General features: G+C 32.9%; 3 protein-coding genes across 3 annotated transcripts; 1 reads left to right on the forward strand and 2 right to left on the reverse strand.

Annotated features, from left to right (window-relative positions):
- Positions 1-6,574: 6,574 nt before the first annotated feature.
- Positions 6,575-7,632, reverse strand: LOC132609338 (inactive protein RESTRICTED TEV MOVEMENT 1-like). Its single transcript, XM_060323253.1, has one exon. It carries the CDS (start codon positions 7,370-7,372, stop codon positions 6,833-6,835), a length of 540 nt encoding a protein of 179 aa, XP_060179236.1. The 5' UTR covers positions 7,373-7,632; the 3' UTR covers positions 6,575-6,832.
- Positions 7,633-15,209: 7,577 nt separating this feature from the next.
- LOC132611572 (uncharacterized) lies at positions 15,210-20,577 on the forward strand. The gene is made up of 11 exons (XM_060325987.1): positions 15,210-15,335; positions 15,886-16,320; positions 16,384-16,722; positions 16,935-17,306; positions 17,404-17,475; positions 17,573-17,713; positions 18,386-19,035; positions 19,125-19,272; positions 19,645-19,859; positions 20,031-20,261; positions 20,352-20,577. The coding sequence occupies exons 1-11, from the start codon at positions 15,210-15,212 to the stop codon at positions 20,575-20,577; spliced, it is 2,955 nt and encodes a 984-aa protein (XP_060181970.1).
- Positions 20,578-21,271: 694 nt separating this feature from the next.
- Positions 21,272-22,157, reverse strand: LOC132611573 (uncharacterized). Its single transcript, XM_060325988.1, has 2 exons — positions 22,014-22,157; positions 21,272-21,721 (listed from the first exon to the last, which is right to left on the reverse strand). Exons 1-2 carry the CDS (start codon positions 22,155-22,157, stop codon positions 21,272-21,274), a joined length of 594 nt encoding a protein of 197 aa, XP_060181971.1.
- Between the last annotated feature and the right edge of the window lie 1,273 nt (positions 22,158-23,430).

The raw sequence follows: 23,430 nt of genomic DNA on the forward strand, positions 1-23,430 counted from the left end.
TATTTACCAGGTAGGAAATGTACATAGTGCATTCGGTCGGCTTTGGGTAAAAATCTCTATTTCTAGTATAGTATGTACAACTCGAGCAGTTTTAGATCTTTACAAGTGAAATACTTTAATAAATTTAAGAAATGATAAGTTTTATAAATTTAAGGGATAATTTTACGGAAATCCCTCAAGTTTGGCTTCGTAACACTAACCTACCTCGTGGTTTACAATACGGAATAAGGTCAAAATACCCCTGTACTATCAGAAAAGGGTCAAATATCCCTCGTTATACTTTCGATCCAAATAAACCCCTTTCATTATACTCTGACACAAATTTGCTCTTATTATGACGGAGGGACATGGGTCAAGCTTAGAATAAAATGACTCAACCCTAATTTAAATACCCGATTTCTTTAAAAACCCACTCATTTAACCTGTCCTATTTTCTTTTCTTTTCATCTTCTTCTCTTTTCAATACCTGAAGCTTCAAACTTTGTTCTTTAATGATAGATGTCAAATCTAGATGATAGCCATGGGTGGATTTTGTTAGTCCTGTTCTTTCAGGGCATCGAGTTTGGAATATGTTTTAGTTGAAGTCAAATTCTTTTGTGCTGGAGCAGGTGACAATTGTGAATAGCATAATATGCCTTCAAACTTGACCTCAGCTGGCAAGTATGCTTTTCAACTTTGGGTGTGTAAAAGTAGGCATCTCAATTTATCTCAACTTTGTCAGTTGAACACTTTAACTTACAAAATAATCATCTAGACACCTCCAAAATTATGTGTCACATCAGCATTTGTGTTTACGTGTTCAACTTTATACAAGTTGAGGTGCCTACTTGTGCACACCCAAAATTGAAGAGCATACTTGCCAGCTGAAATCAAGTTTGAGGGCCTATTTATGTATTATGTCTTGCAAATATGATGCATTAACTTCATATGAAGTGTAAGGTCCAGTTGGGCCATAGATTTTGAAAGCATATTTTGAAGATTTGTTTTCAGATCTCTGTTTGGCCATAAAATTTTCACAGATTTTGAAAACAAATCTTCAAATTCCCAAATTCTGGCTCAAACCTGTTTTTGGGCCAAGATCTATATGTGCTGGCCTTTTCAAAACTTTTAAAAACTACCCTAAACTTTTATATTTTATATATATAAAAAACCCCATTTATTTATGACCCAACTAATTTTATCTATCATATTCCTCAATTAAAGCCGTATCTACCATCTTTACACAATTAAAGCAGTGTCTTCTATAAAGTCGAGATTGTTCGTACAATGTGGGAAATATATTAAAGAATAGCTATTATTACCTTTGTTTTATTTTTCTTGCATGGATGAATCTTTGTATTGTAATTTGAATTGTAGTAGCTAGTAAGTAGGGGTGGACATGGACCAGGTTGGTTCGGATTTTTCAAATACCAAAAACCAAACCAATTGCGTCGGGTTTTTAAATTTATAAACCAAACCAAACCAATAAAATTCAGGTTTTCTCAGATTTTTTGATTTTTTTCCCCCAAAAAAGTCTTTATACAAAACATATAACTTTTACTTTAAATATTTCTTTAACTCTAGTAAGATACAACTATATAACTGAGGTGTTGCTTAAGAAAATAACACTAAATGTGAGATGGGTGATGACAAATATTCAACAAAAAAGATAATAAAAGCGGTTAAAATAAATATTGCTAATTAATAAGCCATAAAGAAAATGACCATAATCTAAAAATACTAAGACATGTTAAAATAAATACGGCTAATAAGTAGGCGTTTGGACATGCGGTTTGAAACCCCAAATCATCCAAAAAAGCATGATTTGTGGTTTCAAAATTTTTAAATATAAAACTTGACCCATAAGTTTATATTTTATAAAAAAAGACCCATAAGTTGGTAAATATTTTTAACAATTACTCCCGCCAACCATTTACCAACCTCATTAACTTCCACCACCTTTATTTATTTCTACCATGTGGGAGGATTATATTAAAGAGTAGTTACATTACTATTCATGTTAAATTTTCGTTTTTATTGAACTAAAGTTTGATCAATCGATGTTGTATTTTTTTAGAAAGGTCTTTTAGTAGCGTATTAATTTTGTTATGAATTATGACTTGCTCATTAGATAAGATTGTATAAGAATTGGGGATGTTTTGATAGTTTTCACAACTTGTGGAGTTTTTATGTCTATGAGAGAAAATACAACTTAAGATATTCAAATTACATGTCTAAACATGATTTCAAATCATGATTTGAAACCATGGCTTCAAACCATGTCCAAACGACTCCTAAGTATTAATTACATGACAATGAAAAAAATCAAGTTATGTATTTTCACTCTCTAAACCAATTATGCGAAACCAAAGAATAGATATCCAATATTATTGTCATTCTTAGTGTTAGAATTGAATTTCTTTTGTTAGCATTGGTGTTGAGTTGGTTTTGATTTGGACTTTATTTGATTTACTAACATCAATGGGATATAAAACTTGTTGACATTCAAAAATCTTAGTTCAAGTTTAAAATAATATGATAAAAGACAAAAAAACTACTATGAGATTTTTTTTAAGAAATATTTATAAATTACATTACAAATAAATATTTTTATGTATAAAATATTTTAAAAATCGAATACACGTAATGTCGGGTTGGTTTGGTTCGGTTTAACTTTTTTTTTTTAGCTAAAACCAAACCAAACCAATTATGATCGGTTTTTTTTTTCAACACCAAACTAAGTCAAACCAAATCACTAGTCGGGTTTTTTTTCCAGTTGGACTCGATTTATCGGTTTGGTGTTGTTTGTCAATGTGTTATTAGCAATTGTTATTAAAATATCATGTTCTGCTTAATTTTGGGATGGCAAGTATGTATGTTTTGTATGATTGAGTATTCTTGATAGTTTTTAGAACTTACGGGTATAAGTGATGTTTCATGTATTTCAAAATAAATAGTGAAATATGTTTTGAAAAACTATGGCCAAACACATTTTCAAAATTTGAATAATTTCACCCAAATCAAGTTTTTCAAGATTTTTCGGGAATCTATGGCCAAACTTTAACTTAAAATATAATCGTTTAAAATGCAGGTCTTGAAATGTTATTGTTACCCTTGTGAAACATCACATTACTCCAGAGAATACAAAAGATTTAACTGATTATGATTCGCTAAATGCAGAATTTTACATCACTATCACTTTGTTGACTGATTGAGAATTTGAGACCAGAAGCAATTTTGGCTATGGAGCTCATATTTAGATTTAGAATTTAGACAGAAGAGAACCTTCATTTATATCTAAATATTAAAGCATACAGTAGTAAAAACAAAATGATGTTATAGGAAATAGAAGAAACATACTTGGACTAACAAAATCCAACCGTTGCTAACACCTAGATTTGAAATCTACCATGAAAGAACAAGGTTTGAAACTTTGGGTATTGAAAAGAGAAGAAGAGGAAAAAGATGAAAAGAAAAGAAAATGGGTTGGGTTAGACGGGTGAGTTTCTAAAGGAAGGATATTTAAAATTGGGGGTGTGTCATTTGCTTCTAAGCATGACACATGTCACTCCGTCAAAATTAAGAGCAAATTTGTGTTGAAGTATAAGGGAAGGATATATTAGACCGAAAGTATAATGAGGGGTATATTTGACCCTTTCCAGTTACAACATTATGCTTACCTTCCTTGTTTTGATTTTTTTGTAACGATCATATTAACATATTTATCCTAGATATAAAAAACCAAAAATTGACGAATTTAAACTTTTCTAATATACTCTTTTATTTAACAAATGCTTTAAGAATGGAAATCTGTGAAAAATTAAAGTTAATTTTTTGGAAGAATAAATATCATAGATATTTAGAAGAATATCTAGAATGGTCTAGTGTAGCATATTAGATAATTATCTTATAGAAATATCAAGATGTTCTAGAATATTACTAGAAGATAAAAGTTGCTAGAATTTTCTTGTAGATGTATCTAGAAGAGTATTTAGAATCATCTATAGACAACTATAAATAGGGATGATCTTGTACATTTCTAATCAACCCAATTGAAAATCATTCAAGCCAATTCAAGAGAGTCTTCTTCCATTACAAAATTGTCCTTTCCAAAGCTTCCTCTTCTTTAGTTGAATCTTCCGATCTCAGTTAACAATCTTGGGCTAGCAGAAGGTCTCCTCGATTTACTTTTTCTTCTGCTATATTTCTCTACATGGTATAAGAGCCATAGCCATACGTTGGCTTCTGGATTTTATTTCAAGATCGGATTTGTGGTAGATTCAACTGGTTTCTCTAAATGGATTGCATCAGTCCAATTACAAGGTATGGAAGACATGTATGGAGTCATACCTTGTGGGAGAGGATTTGTAGGATGTTGTTAATGGTAGTTACACAAGTCCTCCTACTGACGGACCGGAAAATAGTAGTGCATACAAGAAGTGGAAGCAGATTAATGCGAAGGCGGAGTTCATCCTAAAGAAGTCTATCTCACACAACTTGTTTGATCATATTATAAGGTGCAAATCAGCTCATGAAATTTGGAGGACCCTTGATCGTTTGTTCAACAAGAAAGATGAAGCCCGACTACAAATATTGGAGAATGAATTGGCGAACACCACTCAAGGTAATCTTTCTATTGCCGAGTACTTTTTGAGGATTAAGAACTTATGTTCAGAGATCTCTTTATTAAATCCGGATGAGGCTATCTTTGAAGCACGAATGAGAAGAACTATCATTCGTGGTTTGAAGTCAGAATATATTCCTTTTGTTACATCAATTCAAGGATGGGCTCAACAACCATCCTTGGAGGAGTTTGAAAATTTGTTGTCATCACAGGAGCTACTAGCCAAACAGATGGCTAGTGTATGTTTTAAAGAAGGGGAAGGGAATGCTCTTGTAGCCGACAAGAGGAACTTTAAAGGAAAAACATTCAGAAATACGCCACCCTCTCGATCTCAAAGTGTTTCCAGCTCATAGAAAAGGAGAGAGAGTCTACTAATAACTATAAGAAAACTCTCAAATGTTACAGGTGTGGTAAAATAGGACATATAAAAAGATATTTCCAAATAAAAGAGAGCAACATGGCTCAAGTTGAGAAAGCTACTGAAGAAGAAGAGGACTGGGGAAGGTGCTTCATAGCTGAGGCTCGAGTAGTAGATGCCCTGGCTTCCTTCAATTTCGAAAGAGACTGGATCATGGATTCAAGAGATAATACGGTCCATTACGTGGAGAAGGAAGGCATTGGTGTCATCAACAAAAAGCAAGCAGATTCCAAAGATGTTCAGACTAGTGACGTGGTAGCTGCTATCGAGGAAATCAACGAAGCAGATCCTAAATTAGTAATAAAAGTCTGGACGTGGAGGATGTTGAAGTAGATCCTGAGCATGAAGTTTCTGAAACTATATATGACAATGGTGACCATTCTAGAGAAAGCATTGAGGGAGTTGTAGTGGAAGTTGAAGTCTCTGATCAATCATCTGCCATATCAAAGTCAATCACTAGCTCAGATCAAATACTGGAAGCAGATGGAGAAGCTGACGGTCAAATAAATGAAGAGGTTGACCTTGAAGGCCCAATTTCATATGGAGAGACAGATAATATGGTTCTCGGATGCTCTGAAGCTGACAAACAGTTCATTGAGGAGCTGAAAAAGGAATCTGGTAGTGGATCCTACGGTGGTGCTGAGTCTTCGCAGGAAATTAATGGTCAGATCGTCATCGACTCAAGTGCTTCTCCAAATAACACAATTGTCAAGGACCTAAGAGAAAGGGGGGTTCTGGAAACTCAAAAATGTGAAACACAGCATGAAGATGGTTCACGTGGTTCGCAAAGGCCAAAAAGAAATATTGTCAAGTCTGACCGTAACAGAGATGAAAATTTTATCAAGATGTATTCATGTTTCTTTAGTGGCCCAATTATTAGCGGAAAATCATTTGAAGAAGGGAGAAGTGTTGAGAAAATATTGTTGAGATCTTCACCATGGCACGCTCACAAGCTTCGTCTGAGTTCTTCCACGATAAGTTCAGGATAACTTCCAAAAAATTACTTTAAGGGGGAGTGTGAAAAATTAAAGTTAATTTTTTGAAAGAATAAATATCATAGATATTTAGAAGAATATCTAGAATGGTCTAGTGTAGCATCTTAGATAATTATCTTATAGAAATATCTAGATGTTCTAGAGTATTACTAAAACATAAAAGTTGCTAGAATTTTCTTGCAGATGTATCTAGAAGAGTAACTAGAATCATCTATAGACAACTATAAATAGGGATGATCTTATGCATTTCTAATCAACCCAATTGAAAATCATTCAAGCCAATTCAAGAGAGCCTTCTTCCATTACAAAGTTCTCCTTTCCAAAACTTACTCTTCTTTAGTTGAATCTTCCGATCTCAGTTAACGATCTTGGGCTAGCAGAAGGTCTCTTCGATTTACTTTTTCTTCTGCTATATTTCTCTACAAAATCTAAATAGACTCCTCCCTGCTCAAAAGTTTCTCATAATTGTACTTTAACATAAAAAGACACCGTTATTCACCACTCTCCATCTGGTTAAATTAAAAGATCTTGAAGATAATTTTTACCAAATAATGAGGATGACAATGAAAACTGGGAGCGATTTACCTCAATATCATAGCGGACGGAGCTTAACCATCTTACAATAACTTGTTTTTACAATATAAAACTCAAGAAATACAAACACAACAACATACTCAGTGTAATCAAACTCAAGAAATAAACCTTACATAATAACCAAACACCAAGCAGTAGATCGGTTGTGCAAAAGTAGAACCATAAGTAAGCATAGAGTTAATTAAGACGAACAACATAATTTGGAAATTTGTGGAAGGTGAGTTAAACATCTTTCTCATCCTTCACTCGAAGATCTTTCAAGTTGATTATGGAGGATATGATGGGCTTCACATAGATACCAATACTCTCAACGGCATACTTAGTCTTGGTGCCATGAAAACCACCAAAAAGACGGTGATTTCCTATCTGAAAGGTGAAGTGTTTGGCAGCAGATGAAGATATGACGTATTTGGCATCAGATGAAGGCTTCACAAGTCCAAATGGTCCATAGGAACCCTTGCTGGTGCTAAATTTGATAGCTTGCAGAACTGGAGAGTACGCATTGTCGTCGTAGGAACCGCTTAGAGAAGTAAGAAACTCTGATGGATAATCAAAGACAACTGCATAGAAGTTCTCACAGCGATCACCACCATGCTTGTCTGATTGAATCAACTTGCCATTCTCATAGAACAAGAACTGAAGTGAATAGACTGTGTCTTCGCTGTAGGAAACATAAATCCCAGCAACTTGGTCTCGTCCCTTTTCATCCCAAATGGTTCCACCTCTACGTCCTCCCACTGGCCCAACTTTGTTCATGTCCATATTCTCTATTGCTTCTGAATTGGCCTAGTTGGAAGATCTAGTTATCTATAAAAGCACGAACCCAAGCAAAATGTTAACCTTTTTACCCTTTAAAAATAGATTTCGCAGTGGACGAATATCATTTAATTATTTTCTTAATACTTATGACTTTAAGACAATTAAAATTTTGTTTATTAAATTAAGATTTACCTTATATAGATTGTACTAATATTTAGACTTTAGCTTATAGTAAACTAACAATCTCTTTAAAATCCTCTACCACTGAACACGGAAGTCTCCCTCCACGCTCTTCTTGTTCTTCTCATCTCAGTCATCACGGGCTTATTACAAATTATGTCATAACCTTATTACAAATTGGTCCACAAGATCCTGGTGGATCGTTAAAAGTTCTGATGGATTTGTGTCTTGCCACAAGTCTTGATTGGGTCATAACTGGTACAAATTGTTTGCAAATCCTTACAGAACTTCAAAAACAAAAATTTCAGCAATACATTTGTTGCTTCAAAAATTGTCCAAATCAGTTCATATCAGCTCCTTAATTAAACCCTCCCTTCATTCCATTTTACTTGGCCTTTATTAACTTAGAATTCTCCTTAAGAAACTATTTATTAGGGTTACCTGTCACACCCTAACGAGGGGCATGACGGGCTCCGACCCATTTGGCCGGGAACCACCTGACGTAACAGTTACCTTGAACAACATATAACATAACTCAAAGAATACCTACACGCAAAAAGGGCCCAACATAAAAATATCCGGTAATCCAACATATATGTGCATATGCGAACCAACAAGGTCGCTACAACATCACGAGTATCATAGAGCCGGCAAGGCTACCTAACTTACTAACTACGTACAAATGTCTACAGGCCTCTATGGAATATAAACTGTAGGAAGGACGGGACAAGGCTTCGTCATACCTATATGTACAAATCAAAATATCATACCAAAATAGACTGCTGCTCCGAACCAAGTGGAGCATACTAACTGCAGCTGAGGGAAGATCCTACCGTGCTGGGCTGCTCGCCTGACTACCTAAACCTGCGGGCATGAACATAGCGTCCACAAGAAGGGACGTCATACGAATAATATACTAAGTATGTAAGGCATGGATAACAACATAATACAGATATGAAAGTAACATGAAATAAGAGAGAGATAACCTGTACGTCTAGATGCCTCTTGAGGCGAATGTCATGCATACTTCTTAAAAAAAATATTTTTATACATATATATAGTACCATGCCCGGCCATTAAGGCTCGGTGTTATATATAGTATCATGCCCGGCCATTAAGGCTCGGTGGTATCATCATTAGCCCGCGTCCGGAGCGATATCATAACATGTCCACTGCAGTGGTGTGCACATCTATGTGCCATGCCCCGCCGACTATAACGCAGCGCGATGTGAGAAAATACATACATATAGATAAAGCATGCATGAGAGCCCAATCAAAAGCCACAAATGTATCGGAGTAACGTAAGGTCGGTAGCCTCCGATTAAATTATGGATCAATCATCATCGTTTATCCCACCTTGAAAGAACAAGGGTCATAAAGTGAGATTACCAACATTGAAGGAAATTAAGAAATTGTAAAGTAAGCTCAATTATCTCATAATAATATAAAGCTCATGTACTTGGAAATCTCTATGAATAAAATCATCTCATAATAACATGAAATCCGTATGCCTTGGGGCTTTGATAAATAAATCCCTCATAATCACCGTCATGGTTATCATAAAAAAATTATTCATCTTTAGCATCATAAAAACTTTAAGAGTCATGAATCTCTAACATTCTTGGAAATGAGGATTTTTTTAATAGAATTCATGCATGGGTTGGTAGGAAAAAAATCATGCCTTTAGAAGCTCAATAACATCATAAGGATCATGAGATTCGTGGACTTCTAGCATCGTGGAACCAAGGATATTATGGGTATGACACAAAAATTTATAACAAAAGGACCATGCCTTAGAAAGAAAGGGACTAGCCTTAACATACCTGGAGGCTTATTTCTCGACTTTCCAACTTACTTCCTGTCTTGAAATTAACTTAAGATCGTTCGCAATCCCGTAATCTACATATAAAACAATTCAAACTATTATTATACTCATCCACGCATGTTCGTCTTAAGCCTTTAATTCGAATCCATTTAGAATCTGCTGAAATTCGGGGCAACATCTCCCTTGTATATATGCCTAGCCCGAAATCACAATACCAATAACCAACAACAACAACAACCATACCAATATCAACAACAATATCATCAAGATTCGACAAGATAAATATGCACAATTACATCCAAAACTTTCTTCAAACCTTAATCCATACGCCAATAATACCAACGCAATAATTATAACTCTTATTCTCGTAAATATTCCTGAATCAATATTAATAAAAAGAGATTCATACCTTACTTTTGCTAGAATAGCAAAATCTTCAATGTTTACTTGAATCCAAGTCAACTCCAACACAAAACAAAACTATAATCGCGGCTATACGTTACTTGGACCTCGATTAATACTCCGTCACTTGAAAATTATGTAAAATCATCACTTGATGGTGTATATAAGCTCTCCTATGTTGGCTGAGCTTTCTAGAGTATTTGGGAAGTTTATTATGGAGAAAAAGATGGATTTTAGCCCTTATATAGTGGATTAAAGTCGGTTGGCACTGTAGCACTGTATCAGCGCGCGACACTGTGCGTTAGCACAATGCAGTCCCCTACTCTGCCCGCCTAACTTGTAACGTCCATAATTCTCTACTCGAACGTCGTATCGACGAGCGGTTTGTTGCGTTGGAAACTAGACTTCATGAACTTTAATTAGGCTTTTGCTTTGCTTCAAAACTCCTCATATACTAAAAGATGTTCTTCCTTAAATTTGGGCCAAAATTGCCCCCCATATTTTTCTCCAAAATTCCAAAAACTTAATTCCCTTAATTTACTTGCTCTCCAATCCTCCCATAGCTTACTATATGAACTTAAACCCTCATAACCAAAAAACAATTGATGCACATGTTCTCGTATATCCTTGAAAGTAACTCCAGTATCCAGACTTAAAACATCCAACACTTATAAATCTTAACGTACGAAACTACGGGGTGTAACATTACCGACTTCATTTTTATTGAATTCAGAAGGAAGAATCTATTGTGACCTAAACACTGGTGAATTATTCAGTATTTATCAAAAATAGTTTCTTGGAACTCAAAGATGGTTGTGACCCTAAAACATAGAGTTAGAGATACTAATTCATTGTTGGCTATTAGACTATGTAAATCTAAATAAAAGAATCTATAATTATAGCAGTATGAAAATTATTATTCTTTCTCAATTTATTTGATACTTTACGCTTTCCAAAAGTTAATTTGACTTTGTTTTTAAGCTAAATTGGAATGGATCAACTCAACATTTTAAAATTAAAATATAGATATTCAAAAATTATACGAAAGTACTATAAGATGCAATTCTTCTCATGTCAATATGATGAAATAATATATTTTAAAATGTTGGTAAAAATTCTTATAATTTGAATCTCAAAAAACGAAAAATGTTGCATAAATTATAACAAATGGAGTAAGAAAAAGAATTACGCTGTAACACATGAAAATAAAAGCACTATGTTGACATTAGTACCAAATACTCCCTCCGTCTAGAATTATTTGTTGTTTTATTTATTTTACACGCCCCTTAAGAAATATTAATGAGAAGGGGTATTCGATTAAATTTACTCTTATTTATGTCTAAGTTATAATCTCTCTCTATTAAATGTTTATTCGATTTATGTATCATCTTCGTTAATGACAAAATTCTACTAAGGATAAAATAGAAAAAAAATAATTAACTGTGGCTTGAACTTCTAAAACGATAAATAATTTGAGATAATTATTTTTAATAATCACGATAAATAATTTAAGATGGAAGGAGTAGCAATTAAATAGGATGTTAAGTCTCGAAAATAAAAAGTAGTAATTTATAGTAGTGAAAAGTAAATTTAAAACATACATAATTTTATACTCTTTTGAAACAAATCACACCCGAATGGGAGTAATGGGCAAGTTAAATGGAAACAGTTGTCAGCCACAATGATAATGAGAAAATGGACCCACTAACAACATACCCCATACCGCCATGTCAAAGGGCTAGAAGGTCTGCACAACCAAATACTCTCAGTTTCAATTTATATGAACTTATTTTCTTTTTAATTCATATCAAAATAAATAATTTTTTTCTTAATTTAGAAACAAATTCACTTTATGAAATAATTTACAGCCACATAAATATTCAAGACTTATTTTGAGTCACAAGTTTTAAAAATCTTCCTTCTTTTTTAAATGTCGTACCCAATAAAATGAATTCATATAAATTGAAACTAAGGGAGTACTAACAAAGCATGCACAGTGATCAACTTAATTGGATGAATGAAAAGTCAGAACTAAATGCAAAAATAACCAAAATGCAACTTACAAATTAATTAATAACACTCAAGCAAACATGTCGTCGATCCAACACTTTAACTCATATTTTTATATAGTAGTAAAGTAAAAATAAACGAGACTGATGCGGCAAAGCATAAGTTAATTTATTTTTTATTTTGATCATTCTTTTTTCTCAAAGCTTTTGAAAATATGTAACCTTAGTTGAATATTAAAGAAAATACTAGAATTAGAGTTTATTTGGTTTAGCCAAATTTAAGTAATTTTTAGGCACAAGTACTTAAGCTGAATTTATAAATAAACAGATAAAAATGTTGAAGCTGAAATGCGCAGTTGATGTATTTGATAAAAAAAATGATGATAAACAACTTTTCTGTTAAAATAGCTGAAATACCCTTAAAATGAATGAATAAAAATACTGGACCTGAAAATAAGCGGTTGATATTTTTGATTAAAAAAAAATGCTTATAAACGTCTTTTCTGTTAATTAAATGGAAACACCTTTAAAACTGTTAACATTAAAAAAAATAAGCTTATTATTCAATATTTTTAATAATATCAAATTAACTCAAAACACAAACTAATTTGTGTTTCCATTCCCTTTAGGATGTAAATTGATTAGATAAGATTATTTTTTATAAATTTAGATTATTTATTTAAATAGCATGTAATAATTAGTACCATGATCAAAAACACTTTTTCCTTCGTAACTACGGATCCTAAGGTAACAAGCAAACTCATAGAAAGGGACTTTACAAAAAAAGTAGAGCTTTTTATCTTTTCTGTTTTTGTTTTAGTCTTTAAGACAATCCTATAAAGTAAAATGACGCCTTTGTGCCAGTAAATTAAAGAAATAATTGAGCTAAAGTTTTAATTTTTTTAATTGTATTTGGGAGTTGGATATTGGATAAAGATAAGAAGAAAAAGAAAAAGAGGGGAACAGGGGTGGTGAGTAGTAAGTGAAATGTAAAATGTGTAAATGGACCTCACTATTCAAGTTTCAAAAACAGAATGGAGTACCTTTGTAAAAAAAATCACAAAAAAGGGTCAGCATTCAGCAAGAATGAATAAAAGAAAGTTAAAAAAGATGAAGATTCAATATAAGAAAAAAAGTAAAAAAGAATGTAAAGAAAAACAAATAAAACAGAAGATTGTTAGGATTTTGTCATGATTTTCTTATCATATTTGAGTTTTACTTTTCTCTTGAAGGAAAATCAAAGTATAACCACAATTGCTTTACTTTTCATGAAAAGGAAATATAATTCTCTTCCATATTTGGCTAGTCTTTATCTTGGAGCAAAAAGTTTTGGATCTGTATATATTGAAGAATCTTTTTTCATACAACAATGACACAAAAAAGCATTCACAATGTAGTCCTTTAGAGAGTTTCACTTGAGGGGAGATTTATTCACTCAATAGGTTTAGAATAATTTTTTTATTAGTTTTATCATATGTAGGTCAATTGACTAAACCCATATCATATTATCAAAGTCCTTTTTTATAAATTTTTCATTGTTGTTTGATTTATTCATTCAAGATTTGTTTTGATTGCTTCCGCATTATGTCCTGTTATTTCGATCGCAACAAAATTATGTCATTATAGTCACGAGCTTGTCTAGTCTGGTTGTATACCCATAAATTTTTTTGTAAAAAATGAAGAAATAAGAATCTGCGACATTAGAACACTTCTCCTTTCATCCTTTATAGTTCACATAAATTTAGCCATTTAGAAATTAAAAATGAAACAGAACATACAGTAAGATTTGAAATTACACCAAAAGTAGGTTAGTCATCAAGCAGTGATGAATCTAGGTAAATGAATTTAGATGATGTGTTTCAAAATATATATCTAACTCTATCTACACTTATTTTTCGTACATAAAAGTAGAACTTCGACTCGAAACATAGAGTTTTGCCAATTGGATATTTGGCTATACCAAACCTCTTCATCGCACTAAGGTAATTCATGCTGAAATGAGCTCTGTATCATGGCCTGCAGTTTGCACAAATACAGAATAAGTAGCTAGTGTATATTTTTTTATTATATTCCATACTCTGTACTTTCTTATGTGAAGGAAATAAAAATACTCAAAGGAATAATATACCATAATCGAAAGATCCAATAATGACTATATAAAAGAAATTGATCAAACTGAGAGAAGGTAGGAGACTTTACTTAATAACTCAAAATTCTTAAATCTCACTACAATGAAAAATATGTGACAGATCATCTTTATTTATAATACTAGAAAACCAACATAAACTAGGACTACAAAACCCATTCCAATATGAACTAGACATATAAATCCTAATTAGATATGAAATAAATAAATATTAAACACTGATCCTAAACAACTTTGGATTAGTAATCTTGGTTTAATTCCAACAGATCCCCCCTTAAACCAAGATCTTCAAACTTGAGAGTTTAACAATATCATATGGTGTAGAAGTCAACCACCTTACACTCTCGAACAATTTCCTGAAATATGTAGCATCGACAAATTTTAGGGTGCCATCTTTGGTGGGCTTCAGTTTCTCTTCAACAGAATTCAAAGTTAATTTGACTTTCTCCATTTAAACATCTTCAAAATATCACAAACATAACTTTTCTTCTTCTTGCATCCTTTAATAACTAGTCTTGATTTAAAATCATCTGTTTCTTCAATTGATTTATAATTGATCTTGTGCGCCCATTCGATTCTAGTTGACCTTTCAATAGGTGGTAGAGCAGTATCATCAACAAATAATTTTTCATGCTCCTCAAAATATACAATCTCGGATAATGGCTTAAAATTAATTGCATCTTCAATATCCATAATGATGCACATCGATTGTGGATCTAGACCCTTAATTGTTGTAAAATTTACTTGGCATAGGTTCCATTATTACATATTTATGGAACATAACTAAACTTTTCAATAATTATATTTAGTAGCTAAAATATAATATATTTACTTCACATAGATACCATGTTTTTACCACTCATCTGATAACTTCTCACTCCCCTAAATTTAAGCCAACAAAAACGGAACTCTCTCCTACCTCCTAAATACACGCCATTATTCACCATATCCATTAATTTCCTCCAATTTCAAATCAGTTTTACAATTCTTCAACTTCCTTTTTTATCTCTAATTAACTACTCATTAATGTCACTCACGTTTCAAATCTAATTCCCAAAATAAGGTAAGATTCTATACTGATTTTTAAATTTCACTGTGTATTTAACCTATATTTTGGGTGTTTTTTTATCGTTTGAATCAGGAATGCAACTCTAAGTAATTAACTATCAGTGTTTGTTCTTGGTTGTTTTTTCTTAGATTCAATTGAAATGACTAAGAAAGCTTCTGAGAAATACAGGTATAGAACCCGAATATGCGATTCCTAATTTTTCTTTGGGAATGTCTCAACATGAAACTGCCATTGCAGGCTCTTATGCTGAGAATCGTTCAAAAAGAATTAACGATCCTAGGCGTTCTAAGGAATATGTTGATTCGAAGAGTAAACAACAAGAAAAAGTGAAAAAGGTTTCTCAAATGGAGAAACAAAAGAAGAGAAAGGCTGGTGACAATGTTGTTAATGTTAAGGGCAAAAAAATTGCTAAAGCCAAACATAATGTGGACGAGGATGATGATGAAGAGCTATATTTATGTTGTATTTTCAGTATATTTAGTTTGTTTTTTGTTTAGTTCAGTTATTACAGATCTGTGAATTAACCAGATCTATATTATATGTGTATTTTAAGTATATTTTCTGTTTTTTTTTTTACACATGTTTCTTCAGTTATTTCGTGTTTATTGTTTTTCACCATAATTGTAATTTTTAAGATTTTTAAGTATATTTGTGTATATTTTGTTGACAGTTATTACAGTTCTGTAATTTACATATTCAGTCGATATGTGTCATTATATTTTCAGTATATGCATATATATTTATTGTTCACTTACATTATATTTTTTTCATTGTCAATCACTGTTTTGTTTTATATTTGTATATATTTTTGGTTGATCTCTTTTTTACCTGTTTGTGTTCACTGTTTTTTGTCAATCATACGTGTTTTTTGGCATGTTGTTTCAGGTATCTAAATTTTTGGTTACCAAGCACCCTGCTGTGGTACCATCTATGTGTAGATACATGAATGTTAATGTAATGCAAGATATTAGAGGCAAACCAACAGACCCAAAGATGGATATGTTTAGGAATTCTTGTTTTGGTAAATATCTTAGAATGCAGCAAATGGATGTACAAGCACAGATTTTTCGGTGTTTTATGGTCAAAGAACTTAGGGGCAGTACATATAGGTGCTTTACATTTGAAATAAATGGTAAAGTTCTGCGTTTTGGCCTTAGAGAATTTGCACTGATCACTGAGCTAGATTGTGTATCTGATGAAAATGATCTTGTTTATGATAACTCAAAACCGAATAGGCTTATGATTGAGTATTTTGGTAGAAATCAGGAGAACCAACTGCCAGTTAAAAGACACGAGCTTATTGAGTGTTTCAACAAGACTGTCTGGGATGATAAAGGGGATGACGCAGTCAAGATGACAATATTGTATTTCATAAATACGTAGGTACATTGTGGTGAGCCAAACTCAACAAACATACCAAGGATCCATTTTGATGTTGTAGAGGACGGGAGATATAATGAGTATCCTTGGGGTAAAGATTCGTTTAGAGAGTTGGTTGTAAGCATTGAGCAGAAATATGCTGGTTTTAAGAAATATTATAGGATTCATGGTTTGCCGCTTGCTATCCAAGTATGGTTGTATGAATGTTGCTCAAAAGTCCCGTCCACCATTGCAGTTAAGACTGGCAATTTAATTCCTAGAATTTTGAACTGGCGGACTACGGAAGGAAAACCAGAATTCAAGAGATTGATGGATGGCATGTTCAGAGACGACAAAAACCCGGTAAAGCAGCTTTTTAACAGTTTTGTGTCCTTTACCATTTAACTGTTTTAATATGTTTGTTTTACATGGTATATTTTGATTATATTTTGTCTATATTTATGAAATAAGTCATTTGTGATCAATATATTTTGACTATATTTTCCTCATATTTTTAGTATGTTACCAATGTAGATATATATGGTAATGTAGTTTCTATATTTTGTTGTTCACAGTCCTGTAGATTTGAGGAAGTTGTTCCAACACCCCATGAGTTAGAAACTCTTAAATTGCCTCTTGTTGCACATGACATACCAGACGTCAAACATGGAGTTGATGGTGTACATGGTACTGATTTGGTAGACGATGATTTTAGTACCACACCACCGCATCTATCCAGTGGAAAACAACAACAAAGGAGTGCCAATTCTGATTCCCCGCGAGGCAAGAAACGGACACAGTTTCCAGTTTCTGTTCCTCCTTCCAGGAAACAAGCATCACCGAAGGAATCTTGGATAAAAGGGACAAGGAAACCAGATGCACCTACAGGACTCCGAACAGATAAGTTTAAACTGATAAGGGAAGAGATTCGGATTTTCAAGAAAGAAGTAGGCGTTTTGTTTTCAATATGTTTTTTTTACTTCATATTGCTTGTGTCAAGTAATTAACAATTCTAATTCTATTTTTTGTGTTTCAAAACTGTAGGTATTTGACTACATGGATAATAACTTCAAAAAGTTGTTAGATGCAATAAAGGGCAATCAAACACCAGATAAGGTAAAAATCAACACTAAAAATGGAAATTGTTTACTTTTTAATTTATTTTGATATATTTATTGGAAGACTTTATATTTTATTTTGGAAAATTTTAAAGGTCGGAGACACAATGTTGCAAGCTGACTTACATAGTGATGGTGAGATTTCTCAAGGCAATCAAAGTGGCGGTGCAGTAAAGCTTTCAACCAAAGAGAATCAAGGTGGTGGTGCCACTTCCGCGCAGAGGAGTCATCCAGTGGTACTCATTTTTTCTTTCACTTTGCTATATTTGCACTATATTTTTCAAAATGAAAATATTGGAATTTTATCTGTGTTTAGTATTACCTAGAGTGTATTTACATATATAGTTTTCACATGGTGATTTGTTAGTAGTGTTCCATTTGATGTATCTATTTGTGTTATTTTTGTTATGATTGTGTTTATATATAATAGTAGTGCTATATTTGTTTTGGATTGATATTTTAATAGTAGTTTTTCATATATATTGTGGTTATATTTTAATTGTATTTTGATTATTATGTTCAATGTTACTTATTATGGTTTCTGTTACTATATTTCAGGTATATTTACCATATATTTTGTCTATATTTATATGAAACTTTTAACTTTTATAGCAGTGCTATATATGTGTATCTGTTTTGCTGATGCCTTTAAATTCATTTGAACCATGTTTTTATTGTTTTAGGTTGAGGGAGTTGGGTTGCCAATTAATGATCCGGTTTCTGTTGTTGTTGTGGATAAAGAAACCGGAGTTAAAAGTGATGCACAAACAGATGGAGTGCCCATAACACCAATCCATTCAAATTTTGATGTAAGTATTGAAATGTGGCTTTTAAGTGCCAATCACATATCGTTTTGATAAGAAATAATTTACTAACACCAGTCATTTTTTTCTTGTTTTTTATTTCAGGAATCTCAGCAAATCGGTGATATGGAGAATGCTAATGCTGAATTTACCGCATCAGAGGAAATGGTAGCGGACTTGCTAGTCAACTGTCCTTTAGCATGTGTTATTCCTCTCGGTCCTCCTCCAGTACCACGCGATGATCAAACTGATTTGTCAAGTTTAAGGACCCCTCAGAATCTGGACGATAACCCAGTAACGATCTCTCAGTGGATGATTTCTGATTCTCAGATACCAATCCAACTTGGAGTACAACCAACAACCGGACAAAGTTCAACTAATGAAACTGAACAGCAAGTTGGAGTACAACCGATCGTTGGCCACAATTCAAGTGATGAAACTGGAGAACAAGTTCCTGTACAACCAAATGCGGGTCAAAGCTCAAGTGGTGAGACTGCACAACTTTCAAACACTGAAAAACAAATCATTGTCCATCTAGGTGCTGCCCGAGAAAGGAAACCAAGCAAATACAACCTGTCCCCTTATTGTCCCAATTTCAGCTCAGCGGGTTCTTCTGCCAAAAATATCAATCCTTGCATTTATCAGAAAAAACACCCATTTGTTGACCACCCTATAAATGCCCCGTTAGATACTTCGTTTCTGCAAGAATATCAAAAGTGGCTTGAAAAGGATCTGTTGAAATCGCACGACAAAAGGTACTTATTGTCACAACTTATTTTTTTACTTTTCCAGAAATCAATTCTCAATAAACTTAACGTATGTTCTTTCCATTATTGATATACAGGAAACCAAAGGAAAATCATTACAGAAAGAACAAGGAAGAACTGGATCCTGCGGATGCCAAACTTCGGTTACATTTAGGCGTTACAACCATATCCGACAAAAACTGGTTCTACTTGTTATCTATGGATGGGCAACTTTGGATTGATGAGGTTTGATATCTTTCTGCTTGTTATCTAAGTTTTTTATGTTTTATAATAGAATTACAATGTGATGTATCTAGAGTATATTTTTTACTATATTTGATATATATATATATATATATATATATATATATAGATCACAATTTTGTATTTACGTTAAGACTGTATTGTATTTTTAAAATATTCTCATCATTATATTTGCACTATATTTAATATATAGACATTAATTTACTAGTTGAGCATAGTACTAACCAGGTATACAGAATTGTATTTTTGCTATATTTAAGAGTATATTTCACTATATTTAATATATATACAGCAATAGTTTTATTGAACATATATAGTATTGATTATAGTCACTGAATTGATGTTTTTTTACAGCATATTGATGTTATTTTCTGCTACCTACGCAAGAAGGGGAAGTATCACAATAACAACAATTATAAATTCACCACTGCCAGCTGTATTTTTCACACTTTAGTTGTTGAAATTTACAAATCTTGGGAAAACTCTGATTCATCCACATGTGTCGCCAGTAAGGAAGATGAACTGTGTGAGTACATTAACGGGCACAGGCTGTTGGTTAATGTACAGTGGTATACTGTTGACAACATACTAATTTCTGTCAACATAAAAGAGAAAAATCACTAGATTTTGGTTGTGATATCATTCACTGAGAGATGCGCTCTCATCCAATGAAAAGATCATTCATTTTTCTACAAAATTTATATGTTTATTTTTTTCGTATATTTTCTTTTTACAAACAGGTGCATCTACGTATACAACTCATACCGAGCTTCAGGGCATGATGCTGTCGTTAGAGCCGGAATGAAAATGTTGGCTACTCTTGTGACACACAGTCTACAAATGACTGATTTCTATGAAAAGAAGGCTGATATAGATTTTGCCACACATCCTTCTTACAGAAATAGAGAACAGACCGACAACTTTGACATTGTGAATGTAGACAATCTCCCACAACAAGCTCCCTCTAGCATGTAAGAATCTCTTCCAATAAAAAACACAATAAATACATCTTTTTTTTTCGTGGGTTTTGATCAGTAAATTTTTTGATCATTTTTGTTCAGGGATTGTGGTGTGTATGCGGTAGCCTTCGCTGAATACTTGAGCTCAAGTGAAGTCATCCCAACCGAATTCGATGCAAAGTTATTCTGTATGAGATACGGCGCCCTTTTATGCGACTATGCATGGGATAAGTCAAACAACAATGCATCAAGTGATAACGAGCAGCCTCCAAGACCAATTAGACCGGCAGTTGATTATGATGCAGTTGATAAAGAGGATCTTGATTAGGCCACCAAGTCTTTTGTGTTTTTGATTTTCATGTTGAACAATAACATAGTTGGTTGCGACTTTTGTTGCTGTTTTTTCATTTTGGACATATCGTTTCATGTGCAGTAATGTTTTTTATGATGATTAATATTGAACACCACCTTATGATTTTTATATTGTTGTTTCTTTCAAGTATGTTATTTTTTCAATGCATAAATTCCATTTTCATTTTCTGTGAAATGTATTCATTTAACAAAGTAGTACATCTAACAATTTAAATACAGTCGAAATACACAGAAAATATAACTCAGATATATTCCATAAGTCCATTTTTTAATGTACAGTGTGTTACAAAATTTAAAATTTCATCTAAATACACTTCAAATATATGTAAAATATATATCAGATATAGTTAACAGTAAACCAGAATAAGTATTATCTACCAGATCAGACAAAATGCAACTAAAATATAGCCAAAATATATACGAAATACAACTATTAAAGCATAAATCCAAAACAACAGGTCAAATCAGTTTACATACAGTAGACTTTCCAAATCCCATTTAACCACCAATATAGCATTACATTGAAAAACATCGGATGTTCAACCATGTGAAATACAATCATACTAGAATAATATCAATTCAAGATGAATTCATTTTTTTTAACTGAAATTTAAAATAGAATTGTCTTAACAAATAAAATCAAAATGGACTTATTTATTCTTCTTATTGAGCGGCGGATTATCACACAAACGCTTGTTATGACCAAGACGTTCACATTTACCGCAAGAATTCCTGCGTTTACCAATCATCAATTCCTGTAATGGCTTGTCCCTCTTCTTTTTTGGCCTCCCAGGGGGTCTTTTATAAATCAGTGGCATAACAACTTCATCTGATATACTTTTAGGAACATTCCACTCGGTCTCATCGGGAAGAGGATCAACTGGCACATCATATGTGTTCACAACTGTTTCCGGCTTGAATAAATCCGAACAATATGCATCAGCAGTCAAATTTTTATTCTTCAATACTGCCCATGCATGAGAACACGGTATCTCGTCCAGTTGGAACATCCTGCAGCTGCAAGTTTTCTTCTTCAAATCGATTATGAAATGCCTCGGTCTATCATTCACTGTGTAAACATGTTCAGTTGACGCTTCAAACTGAGAACCATTTAACCAATAAACAAGCATTACTGAGCAGTTTTACCATATTGGGAATATATATAAATATACATTAGATATAGTAAAAATATAGATTAAATTTTTTTGTTGCAAACAAAGATACCCTCATTCGTATTGATTTGTACTCGTTGATTGACAACATCTCGTGATACCGCCTCATCAGTATTGTGAATGTGTAGGTACCATTTTTTCTATTTGTGCAATTCCATCTACCAAACATCTTCCTCACTTCTTCAAGGAAATAAAAAATATGTAACTCTCTTGCAGCAACCAGTTTTCCATTAATACATTCGGCTATATTCGAAGTCATTGTCCATCCTCTGTTAACAGGTGAATAAAGCCTAGACCATTTATATCTTCCAGCATCTTCTAGGTATCGTTTTACCCGAATATCATCATTCCCAATCTTCTCCATCAATTTATCGAACTCATCCTGGCTGTATACCTTCGCTAGTGAATAAAATATAGGACTCAACACCTCACTGTTTGTTGTGTATTGCTTTGTCACATTTTTCCACAAATGCCATATACAAGCCAAACGAGGAACAGTAGGATACACCTTAGAAACTGCGTGTATTATGCTTTCATGTCTATCGGACACGACACACATATTTTTCCTAACACCATAAGCTTGCTTGAACAGTTCAAAGAACCACGTCCAGGACTTATTATTCTCAGAATCTATCACACCATACGCTAGTGGTAGGATATTACCTACAAAAATCAGTATATATTTATAATATATTCAACACATACTTCAATTGAATTTGATCTCACGCTATATTTTTAGCAACATCATTTATAAAACAACAATATATATTTACAATATATTCACCACATATTTACAGTGTATTTTAGCATATAATATTCACAAATTAACACCAGCAATATATCCAGAGTATGTTTTTAGCAGCTTTATTTGCAAATCAATAGCATAATGTTGTATTTATAAAAAAAAACATTCATAGAATAGAATTACACATATCTGCTCCATCCAAAGTACTTGCCGACACAAATGTACCATTATACGTTGATTTAAGGTGTGCACCATCCACTACAACTATTGGTCTACAATACTCGAATCCCTTAATGAATGCTTTGAGTGCTACAAAAAAATACATAAACTCATTTTCTGGTGATTTATGCATTTTAACGAGCGATCCAGGATACGTTTTATCAAGTATGTATATATATGTCGGCAACTTCTTGTATGAATCAGCTGGATCACCTCTGAAATATTTTATAGCCTTCTCTCTAGCTCTCCATGCCATCATATAAGAAACATTTACGCCGAATTCATTTTTAACATCATCTATTATATCCCCAGGTGTTACCTTCCTTTTATGGTTAGTTATTTTCGTCTTGACAACCGCTTATCCAATAAACCAACTTGTTGCTTGTCTTTGTGAATACACCTTGTCCTTCAACGGACATGTATGTTCGTCATCGAAAGCTCTAATCCTGAACATTTCAGAATCCCCAGTTCTCGACGCTCTGAATTTTCATTTACATTCCGGCGACCAACATGCCAGAGTGTAGCTACATAATACAATGCAAATAGTACATATTGAATCAATTAAATACAGTATAAATATACAAAAATATATCAAAAATATATTGCATCAAACATTTTTTTAAATTAACAGTGTGCTAAATAAGTTGACAAATCATCTCAATATAGTACAAAT

The sequence above is a fragment of the Lycium barbarum genome, chromosome 9 (genome assembly GCF_019175385.1).
Source record: "Lycium barbarum isolate Lr01 chromosome 9, ASM1917538v2, whole genome shotgun sequence".
Taxonomy (NCBI): Eukaryota; Viridiplantae; Streptophyta; class Magnoliopsida; order Solanales; family Solanaceae; genus Lycium; species Lycium barbarum.

What these genes read in the sequence shown, in the direction of transcription:
- LOC132609338 (XM_060323253.1), bottom strand. Translation starts at nt 7,372, where the DNA reads ATGGACATGAACAAAGTTGGGCCAGTGGGAGGACGTAGAGGTGGAACC.
- LOC132611573 (XM_060325988.1), bottom strand. Translation starts at nt 22,157, where the DNA reads ATGGAGAAGATTGGGAATGATGATATTCGGGTAAAACGATACCTAGAA. An exon ending in AATGTATTAATGGAAAACTG is followed by an intron (nt 21,722 to 22,013) that starts GTTGCTGCAAGA and finishes AATGGTTCTCAG; the next exon opens with TTTGAAGCGTCAACTGAACA.
- LOC132611572 (XM_060325987.1), top strand. Translation starts at nt 15,210, where the DNA reads ATGTCTCAACATGAAACTGCCATTGCAGGCTCTTATGCTGAGAATCGT. An exon ending in TTGAGTGTTTCAACAAGACT is followed by an intron (nt 16,321 to 16,383) that starts GTCTGGGATGAT and finishes ATAAATACGTAG; the next exon opens with GTACATTGTGGTGAGCCAAA. An exon ending in TCAGAGACGACAAAAACCCG is followed by an intron (nt 16,723 to 16,934) that starts GTAAAGCAGCTT and finishes TGTTGTTCACAG; the next exon opens with TCCTGTAGATTTGAGGAAGT.